The sequence below is a fragment of the Genypterus blacodes genome, unplaced genomic scaffold, assembly GCF_046128005.1.
Source record: "Genypterus blacodes isolate CSIRO-AG114 ecotype Tasmania unplaced genomic scaffold, CSIRO-AGI_Gbla_v1 ptg000028l_1, whole genome shotgun sequence".
Classification (NCBI taxonomy): domain Eukaryota; kingdom Metazoa; phylum Chordata; class Actinopteri; order Ophidiiformes; family Ophidiidae; genus Genypterus; species Genypterus blacodes.
Window position 1 is genome coordinate 1,237,501 of NW_027466841.1, and position 27,500 is coordinate 1,265,000.

Genomic DNA, 27,500 nt, shown 5'->3' on the forward strand with positions numbered 1-27,500 from the left:
TCCCTGGAAACGGCTCGAAGAACAACAAAAGCATTTAGAACAAAGAGGAGAGCGACCTGATGCTGCTGCTGATGCTGCTGCTTCTGCTGCCTGTTTGTTCCGTCTGCGGCGTCTGCATCCTGCCTCATCGTCGGGGGCGACGCCGGCACAGAGTCGTTTTGCGGAGAAGTACGACTTGTCACTCTCAAAACCGCCGAGAGAACTTTTCAACTGGAACCCGAGGCAGCGCTCAGGTTCTGTGTGGGCAAGAAACAAAAACATGGCCACTTCTGTTGTTTGGATTGCAGGACACACACACACACACACACACAAACACACACATGGTGTACCCACGGTGAACTCTGTGGGTGGACTGTCCTCACCAGCTGAGGAGGCCGTCCAGGCTCTCAGACTGACAGGGAACAGATTCTGGTGGTCTGGAGCTTTTCGAGGAATTGATTTGCTGCGTTTTTTCTCAGTTTTCCACAACGCTCTCCCTGTTTATGACTGCAGCGGATTAGGAGATCAGGACAGAAGAGTACACACAGGGACACACACACACACACACACACACACCAGCACATACATGGATGTACACGTGTGGTCAAAAGCACAAGACAACACAACAAGAGATGTGTTTTTTAACCCCTAAATATCCATACAAACAAGCTTAACTCAATTCTTCTTCCCATTCTGATACTATAGCAGCTTTGACTCTTAAACTACACTCGGAGCACGTTAACCTAAGAACCAAAGACCTGCAGGTGGAAAACTATGTAATTTAGAAGCCTTCAGAGAAACAGAAGCTTTAGGATGTCATGATGCCTTGACCCGACATGATGATCTTGAGCAGCCAAGATGTCTGGAAAATGTAACAGGAGATGATCCCATGAAGAGGAAATACCCAAACTGTGCGTGTTGGGAAGAGGAGCTCACTATTTGGCAGATTATTGGAGAGTTTAAGGATCGTTAAGTGTAAATTCTGGTTTTGGGGCTTCTGCTCTGTAACTGCGTGAGCCACCGCTTGTTAATTAGCCGCTGTTATGAGTTGTTTGGGTGTGAATTAAAGAGGTTTTCTGGAATTTGGTGGAACGTCCTGTTGCCTCCAGGAGTATTTTCAGCGTTTCCAGGCGGCCGGAATGATTTTATGACCATCACGTCTTTTATGTGACAGTTAATTGTTCCCTGTGTTTCCTCTGCTCCTTCTGGGCTTTGGGTTGTTATGAAACTCTCTCCCACAGAGAGGTGGGCTGGTTTGCGTGTGTGTATGTCGTCATCAATGCTGTCAGACTTCCATAAATATCTGAAGCTGCCTGATATAATCGGTCAAATCAGTGTGTGTGTGTGTGTGAGAAAAGGCCCGGAAATAATAGCTTGGGGGTTTGGGGGTCAGACAGGTCGTGCAAAACAGTTTCAAGAGCAAAGTTATCAGCAGCAGAGAGCAAAGAGTTCAATCACCTGAGCTTTGTGCTGCTGAATCGGCACACTTGTCAATCACGAACAGTCTCAGCTTCAGTGTGACAGGTGAGTCATTTGTTCTCGACAATAAGACACGACTGTTATTGCTGCTATCTAACCAAACGATCGAGCGCCTCAGAGGAATGTCACGGGAACAGATCCTACGACTCTCAGGACAGAACGTCTCGCTGCTGTTCCCTCACCCTGAAAGTCAAATAAACTGCCGGTTTGGACTCTCCTGGTCTCCCTGGGTCGAGTTTCTGCAAGTTAGTAGAGGAAAGATCAGCTCCGGTCTTGTTGTTTACTCGGATTCTATGATTGAATGAGACTGTTTCAAGTAGGAGGCGTCCTTGAGAAAGACATGGCAAAGTCACACCACATGAATCATTCCCTCCAACATCACACACACAAACACCAGCAGATCTGGTAAAGCCAGAACGCAGCAAAACACAGATTCACAGTTTGGGGATCTAGGACCGGACGCAACAAACTCCTGTTTTCTGTGGCAGGAACGGAATGAAAGAACCCGATTCTCCTGAGGTGTGAAGCTTTGGAGCAGCTGTAACAGCATCTGTCTCATCTATGGACGTGAAGTCAAACGCAACATTCCCTCAGTTGTGCCAAACTAAAGCTCACATGCTTGTTTGACTTAGATAAAAGGAGTGAAACTGTAAGATTAGCCTCTGTGGGTTTGATGCTTTGAAACATTGAAACATGACGGCGGCTTGGATGAAGGGGCCTGAAGTGTGAACACAGCCGGGCGTCTCTAGTTGTTACGTAAGTCCCTCCCCCTACCCCCGCATGGTCTCACACACACACACACGGAACTATTAAATTCAGTGAGCCAGTTCCGGAAAAAAAAAGAAAGATAAATAGACTTCTACTATTTCATCGGCCTGTTGTGACTGTTCTTAACTTCGTTTAAGGGGGAAAAATGCACATTCTTCCTCAGGAGGAGGAGGAGGAGGAGGATGAGGAGGACATCATGTTCCTCGCTCCAGTTGTCTTTAAGGACCAGTCACCCTGAGGTGTCTGGCAGATGAGGCCCAGCTTTGCATTATAGCTCCGACACGCACATTACATCTGACCTTTGTTTCAGGGTAAAACTATGGAACGCTTGATTGCTGGAGATTTCCCAGAATGCCGAGCGAGACGTCTGAAAACGAGACGCTCATTCGCACGACGATTGTGTTTGGACTCATAACATAACCTGCATGCAAACCGGTCGGTTACGTAAGGGCGAGTGACATGGTTACGAACAGGCCCATTGTGAGAAAAACACACAACTGCACTTGAACTTCCAATGCAGTCAGTGTGCACGGTGGTGATTTTAGCTTTTAAGTTGGCAAAACAACAACAATCAAACATCAAAGTGATTCATCTGGCCCAGACTTTAAAGATGCTTTGATTAGTCCTAGTTTGGTCCAAGGCGGCTCAGACCAATCAATCGCAATAGGACCTGTCCAACAGCGCCGCCAAGTGGAGAAGCAATGAAGTGTGTGTGTGTGTGTGTGTGTGTGTGTGTGTGTGTGTGTGTGTGTGTGTGTGTGTGTGTGTGTGTGTGTGTGTGTGTGTGTGTGTGTGTGTGTGTGTGTGTGTGTGTGTGTGTGTGTGTGTGCGTTTGCTAAATAAGATGTTCCACACTGGAGGAAGAAAATCATGCAAGTAAAGCGGCTCTTTCCACTTTATTGACACAATAAACAACAATTCGACACAAAACATCAATCAACACAGGGAACAGAGATGTACGGCACCGGCGGCACTCTCAATGGTTTTTAGTGTTTAGTTGGATTACGAGTGAGAATCCACCGACATAAATAATCCACAGGTGTCAACTTTCATCACCTCAGTGTGGAGAAATGAAGAATAGACGGATTCAACTGCAGAGCGAGTTTAGATGACATGATTCCCTTTAGATCTTTACAGTACTGCAGCTCTCTGTGCAGCCGATACAGAGAGAACAAGAGCCCGACCTGCATACAGCAACATGGGGGGCCGCCGATCAATCAATCAATCAGTCAGTCGGCCCCACAGTAGGAAAAGAGAACACAGGTTGCATAAATAATATTAAACAAAATCAAATATCATACAAAACATTAGTGAACATTACGTAATGCTATTTTCTCTCAGGAATGTCAGCTGATGTGTGAATGTTCAATGAATTCCAGAAATGCAGACACACACACAGACAGACACACAAACAGTAAAGGAGACGTCACTATACGACACAAGCTTCACATCGAAACAAAGCAGAATCCGGACGAGCTCATTCCTCGTTCCCGTCCAGGATGCAGTCGAAGGTGAAGGGGAGGAACTTGAAGCCCTGGCCCGAGTAAAACTTGTTCTGGAACTCCACCCTGTGGGAGAAAAGATGAGTTAGAAAAGGACGACCCAGGCACGCAGCAGTAAAGACAGACCCCTCGCCCCCATTCCAGCCTCTCCCTGTAAGTGACTCCACCTACAGCCGCCGCCACCGCCACCCTAACAACCAGGATGCCTTGAACCTTTGGTCACAGTCCAAAAAGCCAAGACACCTGAGCCTCATCCTCCGCTGTAAAGCGATCGGGCTCTATTTATAAAAGGCCGGACGCTAAGTGACGGCTGGATGACCTTCTAACTGACGAGCCGCCCCGACATTCCACCGTCTGTCTGGAGCGGCGGGCGGGCAAATGGAGGATAATCACAGAAACCGTTTACTGTACTTGTCCAAACTAGCATCTTTGTTTGTTGCATTTGAGTTTAATGCTGACGTGAGCGCCTAAAGCTAAACTCTCAATCAGACCTGAGAGGCGACATGAGGTAGACAAGTCACGTTTGGTGTGACGATCACAGAGAAACGTGACTGTGACGGCGGATTAAACAGTCGATTCAGTTGATGGCGTACAAAGACGGTAGCGGCGGAGAGAACACAAAGGCCTCCTGGGCTCGTCTGCACGCGGGTATAAATGGAGAGAGAGAGAGAGCGTTTATTGATGAGGCTGTCACATGTTCCAGGCCCCGGGCCAGGAAAGAGACACGCCCCGGTTGGACAGCCATGATGCTCAACACGTTTGACAGTGAGGAGACCTGTTCAACTGGACCGTGTTTGCCTTGTACTCCAGCTTTGAGACATTTACACAAAGCCACACAGAACGAATGTACACACCTATAGATACTCTCACACTTTAATATTGAGGCCAGGTCATGTTACTCTTCTGTATCCTCACCGTATCTTAAATGGAAACCATGTTGTGATGTAGATGTGTGTGTGTCTTTGAGTGGCCTGAAGACAAACCAGTAGAGACAGAATTCCCCCTAACCAGCAGATGGTGCTGTAGGCCTGTGGCGTATACGGATTCATACCACCAACTGGCATGACATCCAACTCACCAGTGCAGTCGCAGGGCGTGCAGGAAGGCGGACAGACCCTCCATGATGAGAAGAATGGCAACTGTGAGAATAGCGAAGAAGAAAAAGACGATGGAAAGAAGAAGGAAGCCTGCCAAGCTGCGACTGGAGAGGCCAATGTGCATCACCATGGTCCACAGCACCTCGGACAACTCTGGACAAGACACAGACACACAGACAGATTGTATGGATTGAACACACTGAGGGTGAAGGTGAACGTGTGTGTGTGTGTGTGTGTGTGTGTGTGTGTGTGTGTGTGTGTGTGTGTGTAAGAGGACTCACGTGCATGGGCCAGACTGAGGGCCCAGAGCCTCAGGTAAGAAGCCGTGTTGGAGATGCAGCCCAGGCAGTATTCTATGGTGTGGATGGCCTGGTGCACCGCCACGTCACCAAAGTTAAACTGCGGAAGACAGACAGGACAATAGATAAATACTGAGTGTGTGTGTGATGCGTACAGACACAGACCCATGGATAACAGGGCCACAGAAAACAAGACTGGTCCATTTTGCATGTTTATTCATTTTACAGACAGGTTAAATTATGAATTACAGTTAAGTTATTTCCCCTGAAGATCAGCAAAAAAAACAAATGAATAGAGACACCAAAGCAGCCGGGACGCCTCATGCATCCAAAGCCCAGCACATGTGAGGAAGCACCGACCAAGAGGATGCTGCTCCTACGGGACTCCCAAGTTAACCCAAGTTAAGAGCAAAGGACACCAGGATGACACCAGGATGACTCACACAGCCCTCACACAACACACACGCACACGCACAGCTAAGAGCAGCTGAGGTGGTAGCATAGGCAGACTAGCGGTACGGTTCATGCACTAGGACATTAAGGGGTCGCAGGGTAACCTGCTGGTCACAGGATGGAGGGGCATTCAAGAGCGCCTGTCCTACCTCTTCCTCCTCGTGGGCCTTGAAAGCAAGTAAGAAAAGTTAATGCCTTGTTATTGAAAAACAAAAAAAACAAAACAACAGAACACCCACGCAGATTTCAAAAGCTGTACATCAGGAAGCAGGGAAGCAATAAAGAGACGTGAAGAGAGCTTAGAGCCTCTGATGATGGGCTCTAAAGGCTTCAGTCCCATTAATGGATACTGGCCGTCACAATACACTCTCATCGCTCTACACACACACACACACACACACACACACACACACACACACACACACACACACACACACACACACACACACACACACACACACACACACACACACACACACACACACACACACACACACACACACACACACACTTTTACTTTCCATATATTGAGAAGCAACAGAATATGACAAGAACACCAAATTATGGCACAAAGAAGAAAAAACAGGAACTAGAATGGAACACGTCGACCTGAAGACGTCATGGTGACTTTATGATTTGGCTGCAGCTTGTTCCTTTTTCACGTGTAGCCGTTTGAGAGCCTAAAGCTTTGCGTGGTGCATAATTCATGTTGCCCAGTGCCACAGTGGGAGTGGAAACACAAGGTGGTGGTTTATGTTTCTGCCTGTGAATCGCTGTTCTGAATTATTCAAACGCACTCCAGTAAACCAGCGCGGGAGGAGGCGCCTCTCTTACCTCCGGCTCGTCGTCCGACTGCTGGGCCAGCTGGTCGTGCTGGATGATCCCGGCCTCGTCCTCCGTTGGGCCGTTGCCCACTCTGATCCCTCCGAAGTCTTGCGTGCCCTGACGGCCGAGCACATTAGAAGTTAGACACACCGGGCGACCTCGGAGCAGAAACAGGTTTGTAGAATCACGTGCTTGATCCGCTTCCACTCACCAGGTTCCTCTTCCACATGTGCTGTCGCCGCAGAACCAGAGTTTTCACTATCAACATGAGGGGAACTGATGCCACAGCGATGACCACCAAAAATGATTGTACGGCCATCTGCATCAAGGGAAGGAAACACAACAGACGAGACCGCGTCCAGGTTACTGCACTCGGTTCTAAGGCGAGCTGAGGGAGTTTGAGTGCAAATGCGTATGTCTGACCTGTCCAGTATACAGAGGTTTGTTGGTGGGATCGTTGTTTTTGAAGAGGAACATGTTGATGAAGGCGATGAGGAGACTGGGAGCGTCCTTGGAGATGCGGGCGTTGTATGACACCCACTTGTAGAAGATGATAATGACTAGATAGCCGAACAGGCTGCACATGAAGACCATCTCCGGGATGAAGCCAAAGTAGATGTTGAGTGGCTTCTTGAAGTACCTGCACATCAGCACAAGGCCATTCCATCAGTTACACACACACACACACACACACACACATAGTCAAAGAGACAGAGAATGCAACAGGGGGATCGTGGGAAGCTCACAGGTGGTTGAAGAGGCTGAGGGAGACTCCGAAGATCATGTGGATGACCCCCAGGATGACAGACATCTTCATCTTGAAGGAGTTGAGGAACGTCAGCTTGTTGGAGGCGATGTTCCATATCTGAGGGACAACGTGTCAGCGTGTTAACAACAGGAGATGGACTTGTAAACAAAGCTGGTTTCCATGGGGCAGAGACACAGAGGAGGAATAATCACCGGGTCGATGCCGATGGGGTACGGCCCCTTAAACACTCCCTCCACAACCGGGTCCAACTGCAGAACCTTATTGCTCTCCAGCGTCTCCATCCTTAAAAAGACGGGACACAAAAGTCTGAGATGAAGTAACACACACACACACACACACACACACACACACACACACACACACACACACACACACACACACACACACACACACACACACACACACACACACACACACACCACAGGCCGCGCCCTCTTAAACATCATGTTGGTGACACTTACGTCCAGTTGCCTCCTACTCGAAGGTCAAACATGGGTCGCACACTCCAGCCGGACCCGAACACATTGAGCGACTTGGAGAAGCAGTCGTTGTAGATGATGCCCGTGTAGACCGAGAAGATCCCCATCAGCAGGATGATGTAGCGGCCCGCAAACACCATGCTGAACATCTTTGTTTAAAAAAAGAAAAGAAAAGAAGACATTTTTACTCTCGGAGACTGTAAAGATCACAACAAACCCGTGAGGCAAAGCGGTCACTGATGCAGAGGAGGGAGAGATGAGATGAGCTGTGATGGGACGCCTACCTCGTTGTCACTCTTCTGCGCCATCAGCCTGCTCTCTCTCAACACCAGGTAGAGGGCGGCGCAGGTCATGAGCACGCCGTGGCCCATGTCCCCAAACATGACGGCAAAGAGGAAAGGGAAGGTGATGATGGTGTATGGAGCTGGGGACAAGGAGAAGGGAGGGAGGCAGGCATCGGATGAGGGCGAGGGTGTAATGTCACGTCAGGCCAGACAACATGAGTCACCACACACACACACACAGCTTGTTCAGTCTCAGTGATAATGGCTGATGAGGCGGACGTCACTGCGAGGGAGACGGACCTCAGAGACTAAAGGCGCTGACGATCTCCCGATGAGAGAGAGGCCGGGAATGCATAGGAACGGGCGTGGCAAACCGGTTTACCTGGGTTGATCTCACGGTAGCTGCCGATTCCGTAGGCATCGACGATGTTTTGGAAGCCGGAGGTGAACTTGTTTGTTTTGTTGTAGGTGGGCGGGGTCTGCTTGGTCTGCATCCGGTGGAGGATGGAGGGCACGGTGGAGCCGCTCTTCTCCTACAGAGCAGAAGACAATGGAGCAGGAGCAGATTACAGATGTGCAGTGGCATTAGACCTCAACTACAGTCACTTACAATCACCTTAAACAAATCAGGTTTAAAAAGAAAATATTGCCGTCGACCACTTCTATCCACTCAGGCTTTCCAAGAGCTGGGAGGAAATGTCAGCCACAATCCTTTGGTACATACTAAAGAGGAAGATGTGTATCTAAAGTGGCATTAATCTTTCCTGTGATCAGTCTGCCAGCTGCAGCCCTCGCTCACCGCCCATGGAACCTCCTCACAGTCACGTAAACATCAACCAAACACAGGAAATACACCAGCGGTCAGCCGGGGCAGCTTGATGGTGGCGGAGAGATGAGCTGTGGATTCATTTACACAGCGGCCTCGTGTTTCAAGACAAGAGGAGCAAAGATAGCCCAGCGATAAATTCAGTGTTGGTAGACGGGCGTGCGTGACGGGGCCAAGCCTCTGCTGACACACACACACTACATCTACATTTACATTCAACACCAGGGCCGAACTAGATCACCGTAAGTCAACACTGTTATCACAATATTGCTATCACAGTGGAGCGTCACAGCTTAAACAGCATGTGTTGTTTCACATCTGGGGGCGGGGCCTAGATCTGAACAGAATTGAATATGTGAGGCGACGGACGGGAGACTCACCGTCCCCCTGCGCAGGGCGAACTGAATGGACTCCAGGTCAGAGACGGGACACCACACCTCGGCGATCAGGCACTTCTGAGTGACGTCGATGTTGCAGAGGTTGAGCGTGTGGTATATGGCCTTCATCTTCCTCACCTTGATGAACCACACCCGGACCGTCTTTGAAGCGGCCTGCAGGACCCTCTGCCTGTGATCCTCCGTCTGGTTCAGCACCTTTAGGGGGAGGAAAACGTCAGATCAGCACAAGCGGTTACAGAAGTCAATGAGTGACGACCGACGCCAGAGCCAAAACCTCAAATGGTTCTTGAGCGGAAAACACTGAAAGCCTGAATGCCTTAAAAAAATGCTTGAATGGTTTCTCTGCCTGAAACACAACACCTGAGGTAAAGTCTATGTGACCTTTGTGTGTGTACAGTATACTGCATGAGTTACATTTAAAAGGAAGTCCCACGATCCGCACATAGCAGAGACACTGGAGCTCCACGAAGAGACTTAATGGCACACACACACACAGAGCGGATTGCAATCCAAGCAGCTTGACATTATTCCTGCCCCGTGCCATTCTGTCACCCGGCTATGATCGCCACTTAGTAACCATCATAACATCAGATCCACAAACGCAAAGATCCACATTCAATAGATTTTCCGGGTCACGGCGGAAGGGAATATCAGTTGATGGGGCAGGAGGCGGGCTGCACATCAAGCCTCTCTCTCATCTCTCTCTCTCTCGCTCCCTCCCTCCCTCTCGTCTCTTTGCCGGTAAACATCACTGTGCTCCTTCCATGCAAAAGCTCATAAGACTGAAGCCAAACCGACTACTGATAAGACGCCTCCCTGTGCAAAGATCCAGCTGCAACTAAACCACAATCACATGTCATGTCATTTGTTTTAGTAACCACCTCGACCTTCCATACCTAGGAATTATCTTCTATGAGCTTTCACTTGAGGGATAAACTCCTTCTGCTACACGTTCATACGAGATTGGGTTAGGATGTAAAGTCTGAAGACAGCGGATGCTTTTTTTTTTGAGTCTCAAACCTTGTGCAACTTCCTTCCTTTAACGTTTCATGCTGGCAAAAACAACACCAAAGGCTGAGCAGACACAAAGAGAGATAAAAAGGGGAACATAACTGTGGTTTGTACCTCTTTGGGTCAGCCAGCGTAACATGCAAATTGTTTGAGAGCTATCTCCCGGACGTGTTTACCATTTGGAGGTCGTCGATGCGTGCATTCACTCCTGCCAGCATCTCTTTCCTCTCCTGTGACGTTTCTGGACACGGGTACAAGGAAGCTCTGAATCTGTGAGCAGACAACACGGATAAGGAAGGAGATGCACACGGATCTGCACAGCTTCCTCAATGTCATACGTTAGCTTTCACTCAGGTTCAGCTTCCTCTCTTACCCCTCGCAAATCTTCTTGACTCGGTTTTTTAACTGATCTCCCTGGAAGAAGATGATGAAGACGGACTTGTGGACACGGTCGCCCTGTGGACACAACATACAGTTTGCATTCAAACACACACTAGTGTTTACTGACAACACGGGACATCTGCATTATTTGTTAATTTCTCTGTTTGCTTCCAGACGAGAACACAAAGCAAACACAAGCGGTAAATATTGCACTCAGGTTTCAAGTTCTAAACAATCAATGTTCTTGGCTGGACTCATTTTGTGTTTGAAAAGTACTGACTGTAGCCGGGTCCTCAAGTGGGTCTTCGATGTCAGCCTGCCTCAGGAACACATTTCCTCGGCAAACTCTCCACAACATTCTCTCAAACGTGGGAATGCGCTCTCTGCCAATGACCCCGGCAACAAATCTATAAGGAGTGGATGAAGTCTGTGTGTAAGATAATAGTGAGGTCAATTTGAAAAAAGGAATGGAGCCTGTAAACACAAACTCACCCAAGTCTGAGGGGGGCAATTCGGACCGGCTCATTTGGGTCCAGAAGGGTGGATGACTCCTCCAGCAGACTTGGGTCCTCCATCTGATTGAGAGTCAGAGAACATACATCCACGTGAACACTTCCAATGACATTGCTACCATGTGAAAGGTTTGAGGTTTGTTTTGGAGAATAACACACAGACAGGGCCAAGGTGTGTTTCCAGCAGCAGTTAATGGCTGACAGGAACAGCTCTGCGTTTGGCTAAATGATTTACCTCAATCAACACTCATAACAACTTGTAAAAGACGTCTTAACTTTACACGTTAACCGAGTTTGGCTTGTGAAGGCAATGAAGTGGAACGGATGCAGGGCGAAGGTTGACGGGGAAGGTTTTGACTTCCGCATCCGATATCAAATCTGTCCTCAATATTACAGTGCCGCAACATTAGAGTGCATTAAACAGTAGGAGTGTAGCTGCAGTAAGTGATCCGAGGCCATGTGAGCGACCACATACAATCACGAGTGAACATTTTGCCCAGTCAAGCAGCAATAAGGGTTCCTTTGTGAGAGCTTTTAATCCTTACACCCAGCAATTATCTGTTTAACACCAAGCCAACTATAAATCCTTTGGAGTTTACACAAAAACTATTCTGCAGTATTCTGGTAAGTAATATTATTGCTACCGAGTGGCAAAATCAACAAATACAAACAGAATCTGGACTCCACCCTTCGCTTTCTTCATGCTTGAATGATGAATGCTGCATGAAAACTCTGACCGCTCCTGTTTTTGTTCGGGTTGCTTTGCGTTGCTGAGTCAGGCTGACCTCATCAAAAAACTGCTGTGTCCGGCGCAGGATGTGCTTCAGCTCAGTCAGTTCCAGGAAGTTCTTCTTCAGTGCTTCTTGGTTGGTGTTGATCTCTTTCAGCTCGTTCTCAAGCTTCTCGAACGTGGCCTGTGAGGGGACATTGAGGGGCGATTCAGAGGGAGGCGTGGGGATGATGGAGCATACAGTGTGGCCTCAGAGAGTGCTCTCACCTCCAGGTCGATCATGTCTCTTGGAAAGGGGACTTCCGGGTTCTCTCCTGTGTCCAGGATAGGTATGCCAGCCTTTTTGATCTCCTTTTCCACAAATCCTGTAAAAAAAGGAGAGGAGAAGGTTTTTCCAAGTAACAAGAGAGTTGGAGTTGTTGCTTGCGCTGGACACAGAACTTTCCCTGCATTTAGGCCTCCCACCTCTCCTCACAGGGCCATATCATCAAGTTCACTCACTCAGCTTGCGATCCATCTCCTCGCATCGTCGTACTTCGTTGACAAACTTCCGCTGGAACACGTTCACGTCAGGATTTAGCTGCAAAAAAAAAAGAATGAGTCTAAACAACAGTGGTTGTATCGTTTCAAAATCCAGTTATAAGGTGTTTGCACGTTGATTAGCAACCTGTCATGTTCTCATATCAATCATTAAATGACGTGCTGGAATTGTGCAGTTATCTATTACCATAGCCTTATATAGCTTATTTTCTATATTATACCTTGGAAATATTATCATTATAGTCAGCTGAACAAATGAACATGTAACTAATAGCATACAGTATAAAGGTCCTGGGGGCAAATGTTTTAAACAGATCACAACTAGAATATTGTTAAGACTATGTGATGCTGGGATCAGTTCAGAAAAAAATCATGATACATTCTTCCTTCACAATTACAATACAAAGTTTCAAAAGTAACAGAATAAATACCCATTACCAAGAATGGTACAGAAGTATCTTAAGTTACCTTTGCTTGAATATTGTAACTGTGAACAGATGTTACTTTGTCACAGCCCATCCTATATTGTAGCACAATGCTTGCCTCTGGGCTCTTCAGGAATGGGCTTTCTCAGGCGTGGAATTAGGGGTCAGCTGTGAGCACATGATGACCACGATGCAGAAGGTATGCACTTTCTCCACAATGTCAGTGATGTGAACTTTTTTTAAAAACCACCACAGATTACAATAACAACTCATTTTCCCTGAGCCTTTACACCGTGGCTACAGCATTTGGAGAGTGAACAAGTGGGAGATGACTCAGAAAAACCCAATAATTCAGAGGAAAAAGGGATGGAATTACAGTGGACTTACGTCACGAAATTGCACCATTCCAATCTCTCCCAATTCGCTGACGCAGCAGTACGCAGCTTCAGACTGGAGAAAGAGCTGAGCCAGTGTCATCTCCTCACTTCTGAAGAGTTCCCCCATTGTGGCGAAGAAGGTGCTCAACACTCACTCAAGTCAACCTCAGAGGCTCTAAAGCAAAGACAATAACAGTCACTCACATGCATATACAGTTTCTGCAAAGATGAATATCAGACATCGCCTGCAAAACATAACACTAATGAGCTTAAAGTGCTCGACATTCAACACTTTTCTTTGCCTGTCATGCTTGTGTGAAGCCTTCTAACGAGAACGACCTCTTCAGTGGAGTGATAGTTTATCACTAGCGTGAGAAGTGAGTGTATGACAAAGCAAAAATCGCCCTATGTTGATCCCATGATCGGTGCTGCAGTTTAGTTCTGCTGAAAAGGAAGTTTACTCTGAAATAACTCTTTCCGGGGGGCTTGAAATGCAATGCAGTGTTGTGTTCAGGCTCTAGTAGCTGTCCTCAGGCTAAGCAGCAGAACCTCCTCCTGTAAAACCAACACGCCAGGCTTATCAATGGATTATGACGGAGCATGTGACCTGTAGCGTTAACGCTCTATTAAGCCTCAAAGTCTGAAGCAAATAGACGTTAACTAGAAAACAAAAACACACACACACAGCTAAATAAGTATTCAGAATAGACTTATACCAAATAAAAAACAGATTTTAAGTTTATTTAATTAATTTACATACGAGTTCAAGGCTTCCGTAGCTTCACCTGTCAAAGCTGTCAGCGTCAGGTGATCGTTTCTGCTGATAAACCGCATTAATATTCACCGAGTCATAGGCCCGAAGAAGTTAAAATGATTTAAAAAAATTAAAACTTGTTTAGTTTATAGTTTTTGCATATTAATTTTCAAATACTCTGGCTAACGGTAATTATCAAATTAACACGCAAAGTTAAGGTTAATTGGGTTCAACGTTGCCCCAGTTCTGTAAGCAAAACTGAATTACAAACTTAATTCAATATTCGTGAAACTGTTTGTGAATTTAATTAGCGTAGCTGATTTGTCTATTTAAACAGTAGCAAGCTTGTGTCGTTGTGGCTAAAGCTAACGAAGTATACAGTACCGAGTGTTAACTAAGTTAGCTTAAATTTGGACACCTGTTGATCAGCATTTAGTAACGGCGCTGACGTTAACCCTAACTGGTTAAAGTCATCTCTGATCTTAGCTGTAACATACGCAGATTTCAGCCATAGTTGCTTACTGTCTCCGTGGAGAATCCCGTCTTTTCCAGCTGGGTCTCTAGTTTCCTCTTGCGTGTTTGTTATGGACCGGTTAGCTCGGTTCTCTGCCGCTACGTTTGGGTGATGTCGGTTATTTTACGTGTTCAGACTTTGCACGTTACAGTGGGCGTGTCATTAGACTTGCTGTGCCATGATGTGCTAAGACGTCTTGGCGGTGGAAAAAACACATATACTCTCTCCTCTTTGTTTCGTTCTTAAATAATATGTGTGTTTTTTTTAATATCTGTATTTTGCTAGTCAGAAAAACAGCTTCCACTGGGGATTTACTTCATCTCAACCGAAAACCCTTCAATGCGTTGCGCCATGTTACTCGGATATTCCTAATTTTCGAGGAGCATTGAAGGCAGCACTTGATGCGCTAATGGGCTTGGTTGCTTCACAAGCGCAGACCGGAAGAAGAGAAGTCAAACCTGAAGAAGAAGCCATGATTGTAGTCCAACAGTTACCTGAACGAAGCTTCATGTATACACGTAAGGAAATCACAAAGAACACCTTATCTGCATTTATTTATTTCAGAAATGTGTATTATTTGTATGTAGTTTTGTCTTTTTCCGGGGTTGTGAAATAAGGAGGGGAATGAGTCGGGTGCTCTTTCCTACCTGTTCTTAAGCTTTACAATGAAAGTATTCATCGTCACATATGGATTCATTTCAGTTTGCTGTTTGAGTAAAATGGGGAATAATCCAACACGTGTTGGAATTCCTGGAGTTCTTATCTCTTATACTTATTTCAAATAAAGAAAAATATGTTATTATGATTCAACAACTTAGTCACAAAATTGCAGGAGTCAAACATAGATGAATAATAAAAACACTACTTTGCAGTACATATACTGTATACACAGTCCAGACAGTTTATGAAGGAAAACACGCCATCTGCTGGACAAACAGCATACATGAGCACGGGCAATTTAGAGGCGCAGCTTTTTTTCTTACAAACTCCCCAACATGCCATTCCCAAAACGAACCACATGTAAATCAGGTTTCTGTTTCATCTAAATCTATTTTATTGCAAAGTAACAATGACGTGTGAGACTCAATTTTAAGTACTGTGTAATGATGTGAACTGATTTGTCTCCTGCTACAGGATCTCACCTTTGATGACCCTCATCCTTCTCCACTAGAAAGGTCCAAGTCTCCCCAGGAGGTGGAGTGTGGGACATGGACATAAATTCGTCCTGGGCTAAGGGCTAAAATGGGGTGGAGCCCCAGCAGCAGGGGGAGCCAGGGGCGGAGGCCTGGTGTAGGAAGGGAAAAGTTTGACTGGGTGGCTTCACAGGGAGTAGAGGCATTTGAGTCAAGGCACATATGCCTGAGCTGTGAGAGGCTCTGCTCCCCTTGGCTGGCCAGCATCCCAGACCAGAGGCAGAAAGAGACACTGAGCGTGAGAGACAGGCTGGAAAGAGCGTTTGAGGGTAAAGTAGGATAGAAAGAGGCAAACAAGTGGTGGAAGAAGTTTTTTGTAAGACAAGAAAGGCTCCTGTAAGTCGTTTTCAGTAGTGTATTTTTATCTCTTGTAAGCGTGCAAGTGGATTGTGTTTGGAGTCGATAGCCATGGCAGATACAGGTCTCAAGCAGGGGCATATGGCTTATGATGATGACGAAATAGCCTTGGTGCATGCTGAAACCCAGCCGGCTGTCGATGATGATGATCCCGCTGAGGAGGTGGACTTGGTGCTGGCCGGAGTCAAGAGCGAAGCGCAGATGAATGGTGTCATGGTTCTGTCTCTGCTAGACAAGATCATCGGGGTGGTAGACCAGATCCAGCATACCCAGAATGGGCTAGAGGCCCGACAAGAAGCCATGGAGAAATCAGTGTCATGCATCCAGGGGGAGCTGGCCAAGTTGTCCAAGAACCACACTGGCACTGCCAACACTGTCAACAAAATGCTCGATAAAGTGCGCAAGGTCAGTGTCAACGTCAAGACGGTGCGGAGCAACCTGGAGAAGCAAGCCGGCCAGATCAAGAAGCTGGAGAACAACGAAAACGAGCTGCTCAAGAGGCGTAACTTCAAAGTCCTCATCTACCAGGTGACTTGGGGGGATATTAAGGGGTGCAGTGTCTGTATTTGCTCAGTAACGAACATAATATGTTGATCATCAAAGCAATATTATACATCTTTAAAATGTGACGTGGCTATTAACATGAATGTGTTAAGATCGCTTGGGCAGTACACATTCATCATGTCATCAAGGGGTGTGTTGCATTCCTCATATCACAAGGGAAAGTTGGGATTAGGTGTGAAATGCCCCTGAAAAAGATGAAGGAACATCCCAGCGACCTTTTGACATCATCTCAACAGAGGTAGTTCACTTTAACAGACACATTCTGGTGAGTTGTGATTCTGAGGTAGAATCCATGATGTAGTTGCTGACCGAAGCCTTGGCTCCCAAAACATAATGGAGATTGTAATGTTTACCAAGATGACACCATATTCCACTATTTGGAATTTGGTGTACCGTGTAATCAAGGAAAGGAAATCCTGCAGCCGTCGAAAACCAGGCGAGGAAAAAGAGCAAATCAGGCAGTGACCTCTTCCACTCCACAAGCATTTCACGGTTAGCCAGTGAAGACTATATAAATAAGAGAGGTTAGGGGAGTAAATAAAAACCTGAGGCCCATCAACACCAGCATCCTGGTCCACATGAGACAGAACCAACGCCCTGCCTCAGAGCTGAGGAGACAGAGAGTTTGGCAGGCCGGTGCAATGCAGACACAAAGATGCTTTGTTTTATTATGAAGATCATTCAGAAACGGGACCTCAGACAAAAATGCAGATCAATTCACAATTGAATGTAGCTCCAGATACTCGTCCTCAATTAAACGAGGGGGCGTGGCCGTCTACAGCCACGCCAAGCCAACAATGGTTACTGTACACGGTAGACGTGGGTTGGCTAATGATTTTGTGAGGAGAATGTGGGCATGAATGCAAAAATAATGATTGAATTACTGTGTGAAAATATTGAGAGTGGGGCACCGATCTGCCAGAGCCACTGCAGAGCATTTGACACTGGTTGAGCGAGTCTTTTTTTAGCCTTGACATGCTGTAATGTCTGGCTGGGAAACTTGCAGTATGCACAGTGGTACCTTTGCTGTAGTTTGGACTCTGTGCTGAAACCTCCCTGGAAAATCTCTCGTCAGATCATAGACGAATGAGAGCATTGTGCGTATTACACTATAACCTCTGTAGTCCTGCGGTTGAAAGACAGAGATGCATTTCATTACAATCTGTAGGAACTTATCAATGCACTGGGTCATGTGTTTGCACAAATAACTCGCAAACATATTCTAAATTTGCAATGGAGGAAGAGTTCAAAAACCTCACACGCTTGTTTTGAACAGCGCTTCCTGGAGGATCTATGGCGGCGAGCGTTTTTCACGTCCCCGTCCCAGGTTGTCCTGTACGGCAGCCAGTTACTCAGCTGGCATTTACAAGAAATCCAATCAGAGGCGCTGGGGCCGCAATAAATTATCCTCGTAAAGCAAGCGCCTCCCGCTGTTTGTGTCACTACAGCACCTGATATAAGCCTCATACTCTGCTGTCTGTGCACATGTGCTGATGCAATTTGGAGTGTAACATATGCAGAAGTACAGTTTACACTTGAGCAAAAAATAATTCCCTCACTTTAATTCTGAGTAGAAGTGCAGTTTGCTCACATTGTCCACCGTGTGACATTCATTCAAATCTTGCAAATCTGCTTAATTCATCCTTCGCCTTTAAAGCAGTTATGTAAAGTGTTGTTTGCCGTGCCGTGTTGCCGTCGCTGTGTTTGGGCCCCACGATCTATTTATTGCCATAGGACGGCCGGCTGCGTCAAGTTTTCAGTGACACAGAGATTCGCAGAGGCTGGTCGGTGGTCAGCAGCACAGTCAGTCAGTGTTGACTGACTGTCATTAAGGTGTATTTAGTGTGAATTAGTGTGTTCCTGTTGGTCAAATGTGTGTGTTCCTGCATGTTGGATTAGTGTAAACAGGTCCAGGTTAGGATTCATAATGGATGGGGTTAAAGGTTAGGCGGAGGTATGTAGAGGTTATGGTTAATGGAGGTCCAGGGTGAGTGGGTGTAAGGTAATACAAGATCCTCTCAAGTAAAGTAATATCTTGATGTGTGTGTATGTGTGTGTGTGTGTGTGGTCACTGTTTAATTGTTTGTTCAAGTTGCAAAGACAAAAATACATTCACATTGTGCAGACTCACCTCCAGTTATGGTGCCCAAAAGTGTTTCATAACGTAAAGCATTATGACCTTTGCGGTGCTACAAGGTGTAAACATAGCATCGCTGTGCACACTGTGTAGAAACTTCATCATTTCGGTTGTTTCTTTAAAGCCTCCTCCTAAATATAATGTTCTGTGCCGATTGGTCGGCTATGACAGGCTGCAACTGGCCCTTTGGGTTCAAAATGTAAAAGTGTTACAGAAGTGAAGGGTCACGCAAAATACTACGCTCTCGGTTCAGGTAGGTCAGGGTTCAGCCTGTGGGTTTGGCTTTTTACGGGCGTCGACCACGTGACAGTGTTCATTTCTTACTATATTACGCTATTGAAAATGATGGAAACACAAGTAAGTACGTAATCTGCCACAAATACATGTGTGTGTGTGTTTGTGTGTGTGCGTGTGTGTGTGTGTGTGTGTGTGGCAGTTCCTCACTTGTATTGCCTTTCACCTACATTAGTGCCACATAGTGTCAAATGACAAGCAAAACTGCAGTTTGAATAAGACACGTGAATCATTTTTTATTGCATTTGCCAAGTAGATGAACTTGTATTCAGCTGAAGTGTGTTTGCTTAGTTTCTTTGCAGCTGGAGTTTGACAGTTTGAGATCAGACACACACTTAAAGACATCTCGTCCCGGGGAAAGACTGCTTTATAATTAAACCCAAAATGATGGTAGGGTGCTTGATCCTGAGCAGCACAGCAGGGTGTGGAGAGGAGGACATTATTAAATGCACACATATATCAGATATGTCACATTATCCTTATCATCTTCAAACATGCCTTCTTTAATTAGATAGCAGCTGCATTCAAGCAAAGCTCTCACTGTGGTCTCCCATGAGACTGAAAGACGAGCCAAGCTCTCATGCTGCTGCTATCACACTTCCTCAATAGAATCAAAGAAGACGCTGGATATGTTACCCTGCTTTAGTGCACAGATAAATGAGTAAAACATAGTATTAATTTACATTTATATCTATATATATATATAGAATATTGTGTTTTTTGATCATTAACTATACCTTATGAATGGACCAGTGAGTCAAACTCTCACAAGGCCTTTGTAGTTCTTGAGTTGAGGCCAGGAGTTCAGTTTTCCCAAAAACACATCAATTGTGGCTTATCAGGAGTGCACTGCAGAAAATAAATAAATTACAGGGATTTCACCAAATATGGTCTTTAGACATGAGAGGCTGGGGTTTCTGATTTTGAGTGTCCCTACTGCAGTAGAGGGTCTTCATGCTGCACAGGTCACGAGCAGCCAATCAGCGCTCTACAGACCCCAGTGGGCTCTTCCTCCTCCTTCCTCTCCCTACTCTCACAGCCCTTTTTAGAGCAATTCTTAGTCATTCAACATGGTATGATTACAAGTTTGAATCCCTGCCCCTGAGTATTTAGTAATTCACTCATTTCCTGTTGCAATGTTTTCCTAAAGCAAACAGTGTTTATAGCAATACCTGAGAGGAGACGTCAACCCAGGTTGTTTCCAAGCAACGCAATTTCAATGAAGTGGTGTATAGACAATACTTTAGCTTTCCAACTGATCCCACACGGGCTGACTGTGGTGATGTAATGGTTATGCACTAAATATGAATGTCTCTCTAGATGCCTGTTTCAGTGTTCAAGCAATACGCTCAAACAAGAGGCTGTGCTCGGCTATGAGGCAAAGCAAAGAGCAGCAGTAGATGAAGAAGCCTTTCAGCAGCTTAGACACACACACACACACAGATTGTTGGAGCTAATTGCTTTCAGGCGAAACATCTAATTTCATATTGTTCATAATGTTGTGGTCCCCTGTCTGTAGTGAGGCATGGCTTTGTGGCGTTGGTGTTCAGTTGCAGCTTTATTGATATTACATATTCACATTGTTTGTCTAATAATGTGGATTAGAGCAAAGCACCAGAACAGCCCAAAGGGGGTTTAGCTCTTTTTGGCATAAACATGGAATTATGGTAGCTCATAAACAACGTTATGTAATGTTTGTAACGCCCTCTTCATCACCTGCAATTTCACTCTGCTGGCTCTCTGTGTAAGAGCTGCATGGCCATGAGCGAACACAGGCTGATGAAGGTAGATGCCAACTCTTTCATCCTCTTGACACCTGACCTTTGCTAATGGTTACAGAGAAAGACTCCTCAGTTTGATACACACACAAACACGCGGCTTCTCCAATGATAGCGGTGCGATTAAGCCGTTCTACGTGATTTGATAGCGTCTGGCTGTCACAGCGTAGATATTACATGTGTGCGTCTCAAACCATGGTGTGTTTGGCACGGATAGTAAGAGCCTTCAAGGCATGTGAGACCTCTCCCTTCCAGACTGTCTCCTCCATACCTTCCTCAAAGCCCCTCCCAGGTCCAAACATCAGGCTCAGATCTCAGCCGAGGAGCCCTCGCCACCTGATAGCCGCCCCACTTTTTTCCGTAACCGCTTTTACCTCGCACACGTATGTCCGAACTCAACCCCGCTTGTTCCAGATGTCCTCAACATGGTGATCGTTTGTTTCCAGACGTAAGTCAGCGCCCGGCCTCATTACAGAGTGGGCAGTCATGAAGCACTCAGCCAAAACGAGAGACGTGTACGACAATCACTCAAGCAGCAGCACCAAGTTAGACTTATGATTCATAGCCCCGGCATCTCTCTGCCTCCCCTGCCAGTTTCGCCTACTCGACCATCTCGGTTTCTGTCCCCTATCACTCCCACTATCAACTCAGATCGTTCTGCATGTCTTCGTGCTCATTCAGTATTCAGCCACAGCACTTGTACTGTATGTTGTGCAGTGCTTCTCCTCCCTGGGCCAGTGGAAAGATATCTGGCAGGCTCCACATTTCACTGTCGCATGTCAGCTACAGTGAAGAGCCAATGCTGAGTTCCAGTACATGGTAGCACGCAAACCTGTGCGTGTGGAGCATTCAGCAGCAACCTCTCACCTCCAATAGTTTCTCCTATTTTAAGTCGACATATGTGGATTGCTTACATGCACAAACACATAAGCGCTGTAGTTTTGTATCCACTGATGTTCGATGTTTAAGAGTAATATCTGCACTCGTTTGGCATTTAATGTTTTTAAATAGATAAGTTAAGGTTTACAGGGAGTGTATAGGAAATATGTTGGAATTTGAATTTAGTTTGAAGACGAATGACTCATATCTCCCCCCTTTGTTTCGCCTCTGTCTTCCTCTCATCTTTTTTGTTTTCATGGAAAACAGCGACATATTGGAGCCTGTGTGATCCAAATCTGTGCTGCTGTGTTTCCTTTTCACTCACAGACACACACACACACACACACACCTGCCTCCATCTTTTGTATTCCTTCATACACAGTTTAAAGATTAAACCCGTTGCCTTCACTGAGAGGAAATCAGTCGGCCTCTGATGAGAGTTTTGGAATACTATTGTCTGGAGCTACAGCAATGTGAGTGTGTTCTGAATACAGAACGCAGACACTCCCTGTTATTGTTCGCTGTGTTTGTTTTTGTAGAGCAGAACTGAATTTGGTGTTATTCAAGCTGATAATGGTCAAAATGAAAGAAAATGTTTTAATAAGCTCATTATGAAGGAAGAATTCTCTACAATAGATTATAAAGTTTATACGTGGGCATAAAGATATACATATACATCATGCTGAGTGTTGTTCTAGCATTTCCTGCGCTGCTTGAATATATATGAAAGAGGATCCCTGTTAATCCAGCAGGGCCTGGGGAGCCTCACACCCAACACATTACACTTTGTCCAACATGGTACTTTGTTTCTTGGTTTGTGTGGGGCCGTGTGAAGTACAGTATGTAAGCTATGAGAGCCTCGTCTCTCACGGGCCCTACACAGTCTTAGATAATGTGCGATTGACATAGCGGAGCATGTGGCACATTTCCACATGGTGCGCGTTCAATGCCGCTATATGTGACATGTGACTGAAGTGGGTTTAAAGGGGCGATGGTGTCAGCAGAGGTCGCCACTGGAAACATTCACACCAAGCAGTTCCTCATACGTGCAGATACATGTTCATACTTGTGCAATATCTCAACTTGCTCTTCCTAAAATAATGATATTACACTGGAGTCCTGATCCCTGATTCCTGATTTCTGATCTCGATCCTATAGCTGCCTTCCTGTCTCACCCACCTGCCCTATTCCACAGCAACAGACAGGATTTGCCAGCTGGGAGACAGATCAGGTCACCTCTCTATCCGTGACCGTTGAATTTCTCATCTAGCTTCTTGGGCGGTCAACAGCAACGTGTCCTCATACCGCGACGTGATTCACTGGGAGCTGCAGATGCACTTCGCCGTGTTTACTTCAAGATTTGTAGGCGCACCCTTAGACTAGGAAGTCGCTGCCAAAAAACAAAGTTGGCCAAATGGTCTGAGTTGGTATGAAAGGAAACCGCTATGTTACTTTGATTATAAATACGCCGGCAGCGGAGGATTGGAATGATGTCGTGTCCTGTTTCATTAAGAGAGTCTGAAGATAGAGATCAACAGCACCAATTGATAGACTGATTGTAAATGTGTGTGTGTGTGTGTGTGTGTGTGTGTGTTTATATCCAGATTAATATCCGTCTGTGTGGTTGGGTACATGCTGTACCTCATGTGCTACTTGTGTTCATGGCAAATGTAGTTGCCGTTTTGTAGATTAATGCATTACAAGACTAATGTAGAACATTTTAGAACAAACAGACACAATGTTCTCTTTATTTTCGTAATGAAAATGTTATATTTAAAGCAGCGCCTGCACTACAACTGTATTTTCAGATCTCACACACATCTCTGCACGGTGTCACGCTGGTATAAGTGGAACAGCCGAGTTAGCTGGATGATTCAGTATTTGCCACTGCTGCTGTGGCAGCTCAGTGATCCTGACGCTGCTGTGTGAGTTATAGGCTGTGGGGACTCTGGGTGGCTGCTCCGACCCTCGGGATTATATTTTGCACGCACATAGGTGTTTGTGATGATTAATCCAGAACTGAAAAGTGCTGTGATATGGCAGATCAGAGGCTTGGCGTACGTACAAGCTCCACTGTGCAGGAATCCAATGGCAGTACTTGATGATTAGGGTTAAAACTTGCATCAGTGTCTGACCGTCCCTCGTCTCTCAGTAGCATTGTTCAGTATCACATGAATAATGGCTGAGTTCAGAACAGCCATCATTAAGCAGATCGGTGTTGGCCAGGCGCTTCTCTTCCCACATCCTCAGGTGTTCCTGCGTGTTACAGGCTGCAGCTCAGCATTATGTTACTGCAGTGTAATCCAGGACCGTCAGTAGCAGCCAGAACTGCTGAACAGAAACATACTGTATGTATTGATCACTTTCAACTGTACTCAAACTGCTGTGTGGATTAGTGTGTGTGCCTATTTACAGTCGCCCCGTGGAGGGAAAATCTGATCTGAGATGTTAAATTTGGCTGCAGCACAACTCACCGTAACCAGTTAGTGCCAGTATGGTCGGCACATTAGAGAGAACAGGGAGCTCCGTTATATAACATATTCCAGAACCTGAAGCTGCCAGTTCGTACACAGACGTAATTGGAAAAGCAAATGTCCTTTCTCTGCATGGGGCTGACCCTGGGATTCCATTTGTGTCATAGTCATGGATGTGTGAAGACCGAGCTGTGAAAAAGGGCTTCCCCGGTAAGATTCCTGTGTGCCGAATCACAAATCACTTTGACAGAAAAACCAAGGAACTCCCTTTCTGTGGCGCCCACACACACACAGACACACACACTGGAACATAAGCTCACACACTGAATGAATCTGTCTATACATTGGAGCGGTATGGGTTGTTAATCCTTCCAGCATCCAACAGACATTTACACATGAAACCATCAGAATAGCTGAAGTAGAGGGGATGACATAACCGAGTTCAAATTTGGGTTCAGATTGTGTTTTCTATCCCCCGAATACGAAGCTACGCCCGACCTGAAGCTGTACTTATCAAACAGGTGTGCGTGAAAGCGTCAGTATTAATGACTAAAGCAAACAAGAGTCACATTTCAGATTCCACATTCTCTGTAGGACCTCCGCAGTGCTTTAACACGCCAACCCTTCCACCTCTGCTGCATGTCAATCTCTTGTTTGGCGCTGGACCAGCCCGGAGGGAGGGGAGACGAGTTTGCGATATCACTCATTGTATAAGCTAAAGTGCACAGCTGCAAAGGCTGGACAGGATCAGACAGCTGGCCGCCCCATGACTCACCAGAGCTGCCTTTCATCGCAACGCCTCAGAAGGAGAGGTTTATCTGTGTATGTGTGCGTGTGTTTGTGTCCTACTGTAAATGTCTGCATGCATGTAGTCGGATCATGATCTCGAATGTTAAAGTCTAGATGCATTACGTAATACAATCCCCAGTGTGATTGCGATGAAGGAATTACACGCTCTTACAAAGAATGCATGGAATCAAAGATCAGAGATTCATTTTACAGATAAGATCAAAGCAGTAATTAGAGTGATTAATTATTTACATTTCCTCATGCGGCTTTAATCCATTTTTGTAGCAGCACGGCAAAATTAAATCTGACTTGTAATAGATGTTCACACATATACACCACGATAACACTCTCTCTCTCTCTCTCTCTCTCTCTCGTATGCCTGTATAACTGTTTGGTTACTTTATTGATTATGTTATTTGCTGTAATAACGCCGGATGACAACATGGAACACTGGGCGAGGAGGATTAGAGTGCGACCTCGCTCTGATGAGTGGAAGATAAATAGGGAGACAAAGAGGGGATGGAGCGAGAGAGAGCGAGAGAGAAAGAGAGAGCGGGAGAGATGCCAGCAGCTTTAGTCAAAGCTACTGTGGTCTCTGTGTGCCGCTGATTGAGGACACTGTTTGCTCTGTTGTCCGTGGTAACAGCCGGTGCTAAAAATAATCCCTGAGCCGCCGTGAGTCAGACGTGGAGCATTTGGCCTCTGATGAAAAATGTGATGATAAATAAAGATAAATAACATTTGGGGCTGTTAGTTTAGCCGCTAAAGCCAAAGATGGTTGCTCACTTTCTAACATTTTGGAGATACGGGGTGGAGAGGTTGGAGCTTTTAATGAGCAAACTTTCCTAAAGCAGGAGACATTGCTGACGTCCTGCAGATGATCAACCGTCCTCTCTCCTGTTTGTCTTACCTCTCTGTCGTCCTCTGTATGTTTTAGTCTACGTTGTTTACCAAACTCCTGCCACCCGGCCTGCTGGGATGTTTTAATGAGCCCTCCTGTGCCTCCTGCTACGAGACGCTCACATACTTGTTTGCTTGTACGAGTGAAAAAACACACGCACGCACACACACACACACACACACACACAGTTTGCACTCAACATAGCCAACTTTTCCATGAGGTATGATTCACCTCCACTCTTCGAAAGGAAAGAGACATTTGCAACAGAACTGCGTCTCATTGAAAAGGGCACACACACACACACACACACACACACACACACACACATTCGTCATTCCCCTGTCACCTGACAGAATACACAGATACACACAGAGCAGACTTTTCCATGGCTGGCGAGTTGGAGGAGAAAGGAAGGTAACACAGGGACACTAATGGACTTTCCGTCTCCGTCCACACGCTCTCAGCCTGCTTGCGTGTTCTGGCTCCACTGCTGCCTCGCTTTATCACACTGCCTCTTTTTACTGATCGTAACCACACAGCCGCACCCAAACAGGGCTTGCTGATATCTAATTATCACTGGTGCACACTAACGGAAACTTTGGTATTCAGGAAGTCAACGGCTCAATGGTCTGATATGATCAAAAAAAGAAATGTGGAAAAGTGATAGATGGAGACTGTATGATGTAAAATGGACACTTTGTCATGTTTTTGACAGTTTTGAGGTCAACCTAAAGTCCAAATAACAGAGAGTTGCATATACAGTGAGTTGTCCCCAGTATGCTTCACTGTTAAATGAATGTGTTTACTGAGTGTGTGCATATTTATAGAGCAAGTCAGTGTTTTTCGCAGCCTGTTTTGCTCAGGTTCACCACAGGACACCACAATAAAAATAATAATTCAGGCTTTATATTTAACCCTCAGGAATACAAGTGTCTCTTACAAGGGAGACAAATACAAGTACAGCAGAGTCCATGTACCTCAGATGGACCTCAGATCAGCCTCACAGTAACATTCATTGGGGGCGTGCGAGGTCGTGTGGAGAGGTGCAGATCTTACATAGCCTATTGGGACGGCCACTTTAGATGGTGTAATGATAATGACACAGCAGCAGCCATTAGATGCATTTATCTTACTTCCGGAGGCACATTGATATTATTACTATCATTTCTTTTTTAATCTATAAATTGGAATTTCATTAATTAAACCTAAAATGGGGACTGAGTTATTCTTTCCTGCACTTAAACACGAGCGGAAATTCAATAGTGTGACTTGTAGATGTCTAATCTTACAGATAAAGCCGCAGTGTTTCAAAAATATCCCCCTTACATTAACATGTCAGTGAAGCCTCATCTTGCATGTCGGCAAAGCAGCTGCTGTATTAATTTTAGTTGTAATAGTAACAAGCTCTATCCGAGACACTCCTGTATTGTTTCAGCCACATCAGCTGTTTGTTTCGGCTAAACTTCGCAACCCATCCGGGACTGATTTAAGGAGAAGGTTACCATGGCAACAGAGCCCTGTGTTTATCTGTTGCTGAGTGGGTGGGGGGGGGTATTGCGTGAGGGTGTCGGTAGGCCCGAATGCGGCAGTGGCTGGTAGCCAGAGAATGGTCAATGGAATCCAGAGAGAGGGAAAGGCCAGCTGAAAATAAACCCATACAGAGCGGACGGGCCGGGCCCAGACCATACACAGCACCAGATAAGGAAGCAATGTCCATTTTATGGTATGATCA

The 27,500-nt window shown here is 46.0% G+C and overlaps 2 protein-coding genes across 5 annotated transcripts in view; one reads left to right on the plus strand and one right to left on the minus strand.

Annotated features, from left to right (window-relative positions):
- Window positions 1–3,103: 3,103 nt before the first annotated feature.
- On the minus strand, window positions 3,104–14,530 carry atp6v0a1a (ATPase H+ transporting V0 subunit a1a). 4 transcript variants are annotated; one of them, XM_076144105.1, is made up of 22 exons: window positions 14,411–14,530; window positions 13,145–13,309; window positions 12,294–12,372; window positions 12,060–12,157; window positions 11,848–11,976; window positions 11,043–11,125; window positions 10,831–10,957; window positions 10,543–10,625; window positions 10,346–10,439; window positions 9,141–9,353; window positions 8,317–8,467; window positions 7,935–8,074; window positions 7,633–7,799; window positions 7,363–7,453; window positions 7,149–7,267; window positions 6,826–7,042; window positions 6,614–6,721; window positions 6,412–6,519; window positions 5,727–5,744; window positions 5,107–5,224; window positions 4,807–4,978; window positions 3,104–3,794 (listed from the first exon to the last, which is right to left on the minus strand). In XM_076144105.1, exons 2-22 carry the CDS (start codon window positions 13,259–13,261, stop codon window positions 3,704–3,706), a joined length of 2,523 nt encoding a protein of 840 aa, XP_076000220.1. In that variant the 5' UTR covers window positions 13,262–13,309; window positions 14,411–14,530; the 3' UTR covers window positions 3,104–3,703. The 4 variants fall into 4 exon arrangements, with proteins under 4 accessions (XP_076000220.1, XP_076000218.1, XP_076000219.1 ...); XM_076144103.1 differs by having other exon boundaries at window positions 5,682–5,744; XM_076144104.1 differs by having other exon boundaries at window positions 5,682–5,744; window positions 14,386–14,486.
- A 68-nt stretch (window positions 14,531–14,598) lies between these two features.
- Window positions 14,599–27,500, plus strand: part of cavin1a (caveolae associated protein 1a) — a 15,828-nt gene continuing 2,926 nt past the window's right edge. Inside the window, exons 1-2 of the mRNA XM_076144339.1 lie at window positions 14,599–14,920; window positions 15,537–16,480. Coding sequence (XP_076000454.1) covers window positions 16,004–16,480 — 477 coding nt within the window. The 5' untranslated portion in view covers window positions 14,599–14,920; window positions 15,537–16,003. The remainder of the gene's footprint in view (window positions 14,921–15,536; window positions 16,481–27,500) is intronic.

Excerpts from the sequence above, each read along its gene's own strand:
- atp6v0a1a (XM_076144103.1), bottom strand. The coding sequence starts at position 13,261 with ATGGGGGAACTCTTCAGAAGTGAGGAGATGACACTGGCTCAGCTCTTT. Across the intron at positions 7,454-7,632 it reads CGAGTAGGAGGCAACTGGAC|GATGGAGACGCTGGAGAGCA; the intron begins GTAAGTGTCACC and ends CGTCTTTTTAAG. Across the intron at positions 7,043-7,148 it reads CTCAGCCTCTTCAACCACCT|GTACTTCAAGAAGCCACTCA; the intron begins GTGAGCTTCCCA and ends GCTGATGTGCAG.